The sequence below is a fragment of the Dama dama genome, chromosome 21 (genome assembly GCF_033118175.1).
Source record: "Dama dama isolate Ldn47 chromosome 21, ASM3311817v1, whole genome shotgun sequence".
In the NCBI taxonomy this organism is placed as follows: Eukaryota; Metazoa; Chordata; class Mammalia; order Artiodactyla; family Cervidae; genus Dama; species Dama dama.
In genome coordinates, this window is record NC_083701.1 from 67,139,550 (window position 1) to 67,148,768 (window position 9,219).

Genomic DNA, 9,219 nt, shown 5'->3' on the forward strand with positions numbered 1-9,219 from the left:
TTTGGTTTTAGTAATAAGAGTTCAAATGAGCTACAGATATAGAAATCCAGAAAACAGTTCCAGTAAGTCCTGGTATGAATACACAGACATATTTACATATAAGGAAGACATAAAGACAGAGAACACCGCGGGCGCCGTGGGGGAGGGTTTGCCCATGTGTGTGCACACACACGACTCGTGGCTGCCTACAGCGCCTGTTGAGAAAGCTACAGTAGTTGCTGAAACACTTGGACTTTGTGTTCAAGAAGAATCTGAATCTCAAGGCCCTCGGAGCCCTGTTGGTGATGAACTCTACCGCTGTCTGGGAGGGGATCACAAAAAACAAGGTTTTGAGGAATGTAGAAGAAATAGTGAAGATAATTTAAGGTTTTCAGATTCAAAGACTCCTCTTCAAAAAGAATTGACTAATTGGGTATCATCTCCTGTATTTGGAGCTACCTCTAACATGAAAAGTAGTTTAGGTTTGAATACAAGTTTGTCCCCTTCTCTTTTAGAGACTGGGAAAAAAACCCATCTGAAAACAGTGCCCCTCAGCAACACTTGTGCTTCTGGACTAGAGAAACCTAGGTCAAAATCTGAAGACAACGCCCTTATCACACATCATCTTCTTGGGACTGAAGTAAACAAGATCCCTAATCAGTCATCTTCTAATAAGCAGATGCTTATAAATAAAAATACAAGTGAACCCCTAACTGAGCAAGATAGTATTGATCACATTAAAGATACTGATAAAGATAAACATGTGGTACCCCTGAAGTCACTGGGAGGCAGAACCAAAAGGAAGAAAATTGAGGAAGAAAGTGAAGATGAAGTAATCTGTCCCCAAGCCTCCTTTGATAAAGAAAATGCTCTTCCTTTTCCACTGGATAGTCATTCTTCCATGAATGGAGACTATGTGATGGATAAACCTCTGGATCTGTCTGATCGATTTTCAGCTATCCAACGTCAAGAGAAGAGCCAAGGAAGTGAGAACTCTAAAATCAGATTTAGGCAAGTGACTCTCTATGAGGCTCTGAAGCCCGTTCCAAGGGACTCTTCCTCAAGCTGCAAGGCCTTGAGCAGGAGCTGTGAGCTAACCAAAGACTCCCCAGAAGAGCCCTGTTTACAGGAGTCCCTTTTCCAGTCCTTGAGTAAATCTCCAGATAATAAAACACTGTTACAAATAAAGGAAGAAAACCCAGTATTTAAAATCCCTCTTCGTCCATGTGAAAGTTTGGAGACAGAGAATCTTTTTAATGACACAAAGGGTGCTGGTTCTCATGAGCCTATAAAGATAAAAACCAGATCCATCCATGGAGCATGTGAAGTTGCATCAGTTCTTCAGTTAAATCCATGTAGAATTGCTACAACAAAACCTCTAGAAAACAACCAAGATGTATCCTTTGAAAATATCCAGTGGAGTATAGATCCAGGAGCAGACCTTTCTCAGTATAAAACAGATGTTACTGTAGATGATACAAAGGATGGCAGTCAGTCAAGATTAGCAGGAGAGACAGTGGACATGGACTGTATGTTGGTTAGTGAAACCATGCTGTTAAAACTGAAGAAGCAAGAGCAGAAGGGAGAAGAGAGTCCAAATGGAGAAAGAAAGATGAATGATAGCTTGGAAGACATGTTTGATCGGACGACACATGAAGAATATAAGTCCTGTTTGGCAGAGAGCTTCCCCCAGGTAGCAAATGAAGAGAAGGAATTGTCAACTACTACAAAAAAAACAAACACTCCTGGTGATAAACAAGATAAAGTCAAACAGAAAGCATTTGTGGAGCCATATTTTAAAGGTGATGATAGACTGAATTACAAAATTTTCCTCATATTGAGGTTGTTCGGAAGAAAGAAGAGAGAAGAAAATTACTTGGACACACATGTAAGGAATGTGAAATTTATTATGCAGATTTTCCAGCAGAAGAAAGAAAAGAAGTTGGCTTCCTGCTCAAGACACCGATTTCGCTACATTCCACCCAACACACCAGAGAATTTCTGGGAAGTTGGTTTTCCTTCTACTCAGACTTGTATGGAAAGAGGTTACATTAAAGAAGACCTTGATCCTTGTCCTCGTCCAAAAAGACGGCAGCCTTACAATGCAATGTTTTCTCCAAAAGGCAAAGAGCAGAAGACATAAATGTTGAAGCAAAAACAGAAGAGAGGACAATTTTCTTTTTAGTTATTTATAGTTAAAGTTGGTGTTAAACGTTGATTTTTTTTGATCTTCTGTAAACTGGTTTATAAATCATTTTTCTATTGAAAGTGTTTTTAAATGGCATTTACTCATCACACAGACAACTATTTAAAAATGTGGATAAGTTTATGTTGTATTTTCTTGTTTTTGCACCTTGTAAATAACGAGGCGCTTTTATTTTGCACTATAAATTAAGAGTTGTATATTACTTTATTTGGTAATACCTAATTACAATTTTGAAAATACAATAGCTAAAAAAAAAAAAAAAGAAAGCCTACAAACAATGACGTTTGCCCTTCCACCCCATAACTGACACCTGGACCTCGATCTCTCCACTGAAAGAAACTCAGGCTCCCTGAAGCAATGACTGACTCCAGGACTGGTGCACAGAGAATACAAGATAAGCCTGAAACATCTTCTCAATAGAAAGTAAGCAAACATTCAGAAAATGGAGGGACCTGTCAGAGGCCAAAGAAACGGGCTTGATCAAGTTCTCCTTGGCCAAGTGGGGCACAATTTGAGCATCAAAAAAACAATGAGAGTAAAGATTGCAACAGGACCCCATGAGCCCAGACCAACATATGTGAATGAGTAAACAAACACAGAGAAGGAAAAACTTGACAACCAGTACCTGTCAACTGATCTAGAAGACATGACTGGATTTTTTAAAATCACCATTTGATAGCTCTTAATAGTAAAGTAATGCTCAAAATTCTCTAAGCCAGGCTTCAGCAATATGTGAACCATGAACTTACAGATGTTCAAGATGGTTTTAGAAAAGGCAGAGGTTTAGAAAGATGGTAACGATAACCCTATATGCAAAACAGAAAAAGAGACACAGAAATACAGAACAGACTTTTGAACTCTGTGGGAGAATGTGAGGGTGGGATATTTCAAAAGAACAGCATGTATACTATCTATGGTGAAACAGATCACCAGCCCAGGTGGGATGCATGAGATAAGTGCTCCGGCCTGGTGCACTGGGAAGACCCAGAGGAATCGAGTGGAGAGGGAGGTGGGAGCGGGGATCGGGATGGGGAATACGTGTAAATCCATGGCTGATTCATATCAATGTATGACAAAACCCACTGAAATGTTGTGAAGTGATTGGCCTCCAACTGAAAAAAAAAAAAAAAAAAAACAAACGGTTCGCTGTAGATGTGATATGAATGTATTCAGAGAAGATAAAAGTTTTGAAGGAGGAAAAAAAAAAAAAAAGAAAAGGCAGAGGAACCAGAGATCAAATTGCCAACATCCGCTGGGTCATGGAAAAAGCAAGAGAGTTCCAGGAAAACATATATTTCTGCTTTATTGACTGTGCCAAAACTTTGACTGTGTGGATCACAATAAACTGTGGAAAATTCTGAAAGAGATGGGCATACCAGACCACCTGACCTGCTTCTTGAGAAACCTATATGCAGCTCAGGAAGCAACAGTTAGAACTGGACATGGAACAACAGACTGGTTCCAAATAGGAAAAGGAGTACGTCAAGACTGTATACTGTCACCCTGCTTATTTAACTTATATACAGAGTACATCATGAGAAACGCTGGGCTGGAAGATGCACAAGCTGGGATCAAGATTGCTGGGAGAAATATCAATAACCTCAGGTATGCAGATGACACCACTCTTATGGCAGAAAGCGAAGAACTACTAAAGAGTCTCTTGATGAAAGTGAAAGAGGAGACTGAAAAAGTTGGCTTAAAGCTCAACATTCAGAAAACTAAGATCACGGAATCTGGTTCCATCATTTTATGAGAAATAGATGGGGAAACAGTGGAAACAGTGTCAGACTTTATTTTTCTGGGCTCCAAAATCACTGCAGATGGTGAGTGCAGCCATTAAATTAAAAGATGCTTACTCCTTGGAAGGCAAGTTATGACCAACCTAGACAGCATATTAAAAAGCAGAGACATTACTTTGCCAACAAAGGTCTGTCTAGTCAAGGCTATGGTTCTTCCAGTGGTCATGTATGGATGTGAGAGTTGGACTATAAAGAAAGCTGAGCGCCGAAGAAGTGATGCTTTTGAACTGTGTTGTTGGAGAAGACTCTTGAGAGTCCCTTGGACTGCGAGGAGATCCAACCAGTCCATCCTAAAGGAGATCAGTCCTGGGTGTTCACTGGAAGGACTGATTCTGAAGCTGAAACTCCAATACTTTCGCCACCTCATGCGAAGAGCTGACTCATTGGAAAAGACCCTGATGCTGGGAGGGATTGAGGGCAGGAGGAGAAGGGGACGACAGAGGATGAGATGGCCGAATGGCATCACTGACTCGATGGACATGAGTTTGAGTAAACTCTGGGAGTTTGTGATAGACAGGGAGGCCTGGCGTGCTGCGATTCATGGGGTCGCAAAGAGTCGGACACGACTGAGTGACTGAACTGAACTGAATATCAAGGTAACCACTGATTCAGGCAAGTATCAGTGTCTGAAAATGTTAAACAAGTGAAAGTTTGACAGGAAAAGGATATTTACATAGTATTAAAGTATCTCCTCACCAAATAAATATTATTTACTAACTTTTTATTAATTAAATTTAAAAGACAGAAACCTTGAAAGACACCCTCTCAACCAAGGAACAGAAAGTTCACCCCACAGTAATAGGATAAACCAACATACTGTGCTTCCTGATAGGATACTGAGAAAACCACAGTGTGAGTTCTGTAATATTCTTGCAAAAATTGTATAAACCCAAATTGAGAGAACCTGGCTGATTCTCTTATAAAAAAAATCAAGTTCATGAAAGATGAGAAGCTGTTCCAGATTAGAGAAGACTAAAGACATTTGACAACTAAATGTAGCACATAATCCTGAATGCATGAAAGACGTAACAGAATAACTAGCAAAAGTTGAACAGAGTCTGGATTAGATGGCAATATTCGATCAATTTTAATATCTTGATTTTTATGGCTGTACTATGATAATATGGGGGAGAATCCTTGTGTACTAAGAAATACACACCAGTAAATAATAAGGGAGGTAACGGGTCATCTACATCTTATTCTCAAGCAGTTCAGAACGTCCACAAGGAGGAAATCGCCATGATGAGTGTACTGGGGCTCTGTGTGCTATTTCTGTAATTTTTATGTGAATTTGAAATTACTTTAAACTGTAAAGTTAAAAAAATATAGACCTTACTATATTCATTCTAGGACGATGTAGGTATAAAGTACTTACTAGACTGCCTACTGACAAAGCTACTTTCATTGTAATACGCTGGAACCTTACTGTAACAGTATTTCCTATAAAAGCAATACTCAATATTAAATGGGTCCAACGTCATTCCACAGAGTTTATTCCACACAGCATGTGTGGCTAGCAGAGAACTTAAACTTCACAATCCCTGCCCAACTTCCACATAGACTAAAGAGAGAGGTCATGAACAGCAGAACCTAGCTATCACAAGACAGCTCTACTAAAAAATCTCACCAGTTGCAGTTTCAGCTATAATATGGAGGGTTTGGGCAAAAGAGCTTTATAGCTTACACTTTTAATATATAAAGATGAAAATATTTTGAAATTTTATTATAAAAATTCTGTACACGTCAAAAGTTTTTAAAACACCTTAAAGTTAATATGGAACAGTGAGAAAAACTGAATAGGAATCAAAAATACAATCTTAATTTCCATCATTCAACTGGTCATTGACAGAAATTATATCAGTCATGTCTACTTCCTAACTTATAAAATGAGGCTCGATAACCTACCTGTTTTATATCTCCTAAAAAATAACCAATATGTGAAGTATTTTCAAGCTACTTACAGGAAAATGAAAAATAAAACAATGACATAACAGAACTGTAACAGTCTTTGGGAAATAAAGATAGTCTACACAGCTAAGAATTTGCCCTGTTAATAACTTTTTAAAAAGTATTTTGGTTGGAAATTTTTCTAAACAATATTACCCACTTCTTCACATTAAACAGAATATACTACTGACCCATTTCTGCACCGATCAGGATCATTGTTATAAACACAGATTACCAGTATACAAGGATATCCTGTAAGTGGCTAACCAAGGTCCAGTTACCTCAGAACTGTAACGATAGTGAGAAATCCTATACTGTGATAGCTTTATACACCAACAGGGTCAATAACTTTTCATTTATTCGTTCAAACATTCATTCAGTGCCTACGACGTGACAAGCACTGTGCCAGACACTGAAGATGGTATAGACTTCAGTCTAGCAGGGAGAGACAGACACGTGAGAAATAAGCATAACTAGTGCTAAGACTGCTACGCTAATTCCAATGACCTGTGCCGCCGAAGCACAAAGTTAGAAGTGGTTCCTCAGTGAGGCTGGAGCACTTCCAGATCACCAGTAGCACCTCATCTTCTTATTAGAGCATTAATCCCCAGCGACTTCACTTTTACTTTTCACTTTTATGCATTGGAGAAGGAAATGGCAACTCACTCGTGTTCTTGCCTGGAGAATCCCAGGGGTAGGGTCGCACAGAGTCGGACATGACTGAAGTGACTTAGCAGTAGCAATAGCAGAGGATTCCCAGGTGGCGCTAGTGGTAAAGAACACGGCTACCAATGAAGACAAAAGACGCAGGTTCTATCCCTGAGTCAGGAAGATCCCCTGGAGGAGGGCATGGCAACCGACACCAGTATTCTTGCCTGGAGAATTCCACCATCAGAGGAGCCTGGCAGGCTACAGTCCAAAGGGTCACAAAAGAGTTGGACACAACTGAACTGACTTGCCACACTCGTAAGGCCCAAGGAACTGTTTCTCAAAACCAGATCCCAAGAAACCTACATATAATAAATTGGGTTTGAGATTTTCCCAAGAACCTTGATTCCTAGAAGAACCCCTGCAGGCTAACCTGAAGTTATACGGTATCTTTTCTGAAATTTGGAAGCTTTGCATAAGACACATGTCCAAAACAATCCTGCACACACAATTTCAGAGTCAAAATTTTGCAAAGATTAATGGACAATTAGAAGCTAAAAGTTCTCATCTTCTGTTCAAGCTTCATTTTGTTTTAAACTTCTAATCCTCTGTTCAAGTGTCATTATGTGCCTGAATTTTTATACACATCATGTAATTTAACCCTCACAACCACCTTATAAAGTGGAAGTAGAAATCTACAAATGAGGAAATAGGTGAATCTTAAAGTAATTAACTTTCCCAAGTGACACAACTAGCATTAATAAACTCAGATAAGGTCTGCCTGCTTTTCAATAATTCACTAGTCAACAGCCTCCATTCCACTTAATTACCAACATGGACAGATTAAGTGTCTCCCCATTTGTAAATATGTATTTGAGAAAAGCTGTTATGTGATATCCACAGACTATTACTAAAAGAATATATAAGAAATCTGTAAGAGTGATTCAACCCTGGATAGGAAAGTTAGAGGACACTACTGGTGTCAAAGAAAAACTGCACTGAACAAGTGAATATGGATGGTAACCATACATCTTGATAATCTAAACTGTTTATCAAAAAGTGGTCATTTTAAACTATATAAAAATGAATATAACTTTTTTGGCTTTTACAGTTTTTAATGCCCTGATTTCCACTAATGCTACCTTGTTTCTCCAAAAGTAATCAACAAGTAAACAAGGCGGGATAGGTACACTATTTTTAAAAGCAATTAAAAACAAAACACTGAAATGCATGGGAATTCTGTCATTATACTACATTTTGCTACAATGGAATTTTTTAAAATTGGACTTACTAGCCCAATCAAATCCAGGGTGGTTAACTACTCTAGCACTTCTCAGAAGCCCTTGAGATCAGATATTTTGAGATTTTCTGCCACTCTTTATTAATCAAAGGCAGCAGAGTCGGGGAGGGGGGACGGTGCATTTTAAACCATTCATCCCTGAAGTCAGACCTGGAATCCAAGACAGGCCCCTGCCGAGATCTATCAGGTAACCTGATTTGTCCAATTCACTCCTCTGTGCTAGGCCCTTCACGCGTTACCTGAACAAAATCGTCATTAAGCTTCTGACTTTATGAGGCTTAGATTCCACTGAACTCGGGTAAATTCCCTGAATTCTCTCTAAATCTTTGTTTCCATATCTGCTAGATAAGATAATACAGTTTATACTGTACTCACTGTGCCCCTGCTTTGTACCAGACACTGTTCTAAATGCTTTAATTCATAAAACTTAGAGTGTACAACTGTCCGTTATACTTGTAGCGAAGATTGATTACTTGTAAACTAATACTTTGCATAATACCTGACTGACACACAGGAAGAACTCAAAGTTAGCCACTGCTTACTTAAAATTAATTACTAGTCATCTTTCACATTTTAAAGAAGCTATTCATGTAAAAACTTTAAAGATAAGGTCAAGCAATATGACAAACGAAGGAATTTTACCACAATTTTGGGACCGATGTGAAAGCTCCTGTGGCTTCACTCCCACCCCACACCCGGGGCTGACCCCAGGGCACATGCGTTGTAACGCCAAGGGTCAGGACGGCCCCGAGGCCCGCCGCGCCCACGAGGGTCCCTTCCGGCCTTGCTCCCTGACCTCGGGATAGGCCGGGCTCTCTCACCGCAGCAGCTCCAAGCAGTAGCGGTCAGTACCCGAGGCGCCAGGTCCACTAGCCGCGGCCACGCTCCGCCCGGACGCCACGGGCTCCGAAAGCCGCCATGCGCGCGCCCACAGGCCCCGGAGTGGTCGGCGGCAACACAGGCCGGGGACGCCTAGCCGCAGAGGTCCCCACGCCGAGCCCAACGTGGAGGCCGCCATGACACAGACGCCGCGTGCCCTTCGACCCCGCGCTCTCGGCGCGCGGCTACGCTCAGCCACGCCCCCGGCAGGTCTAGTCGCGCAGTGCGCGAGGGCAGGAAGGCGACCTCCGGCCGCCCCTCGGAGAGAAGCCAGGTGTCGCTGTGGTCCGCCGCCGCGCTCCTCAGGAAAAGCCCCGCCTGAGTTCCAGGGATTCCGCCCAGGCTCTCCCCTTCCCTTCCAGGCCCTCCTGAAGGTGTGTTTATCGAGATAGGAGAATGGAGAATAATTTGACAGTTTACTAGCTTGATTTATAACTTTTAAACAATTATTCACATGGCAT

The 9,219-nt window shown here is 40.9% G+C and overlaps 2 protein-coding genes across 6 annotated transcripts in view; one reads left to right on the forward strand and one right to left on the reverse strand.

Annotated features, from left to right (window-relative positions):
• NDUFAF6 (NADH:ubiquinone oxidoreductase complex assembly factor 6) overlaps positions 1–8,911 on the reverse strand; it is a 39,178-nt gene extending 30,267 nt beyond the window's left edge. For 2 of the 5 annotated variants that reach the window (XM_061123734.1, XM_061123735.1), the window contains exon 1: positions 8,701–8,911. In XM_061123734.1, coding sequence (XP_060979717.1) covers positions 8,701–8,897 — 197 coding nt within the window. In that variant the 5' untranslated portion in view covers positions 8,898–8,911. Of the gene's footprint in view, positions 1–8,675 lie in introns of all 5 variants that reach the window. The other 3 variants (XM_061123738.1, XM_061123736.1, XM_061123737.1) reach the window with 3 other exon arrangements.
• On the forward strand, positions 26–3,019 carry LOC133042875 (DNA endonuclease RBBP8-like). Its single transcript, XM_061123892.1, is given in 3 exon segments — positions 26–1,787; positions 1,790–1,910; positions 1,912–3,019. Coding segments are annotated over 3 exon segments (2,094 nt in total). The 3' UTR covers positions 2,123–3,019.
• Positions 8,912–9,219: the final 308 nt, after the last annotated feature.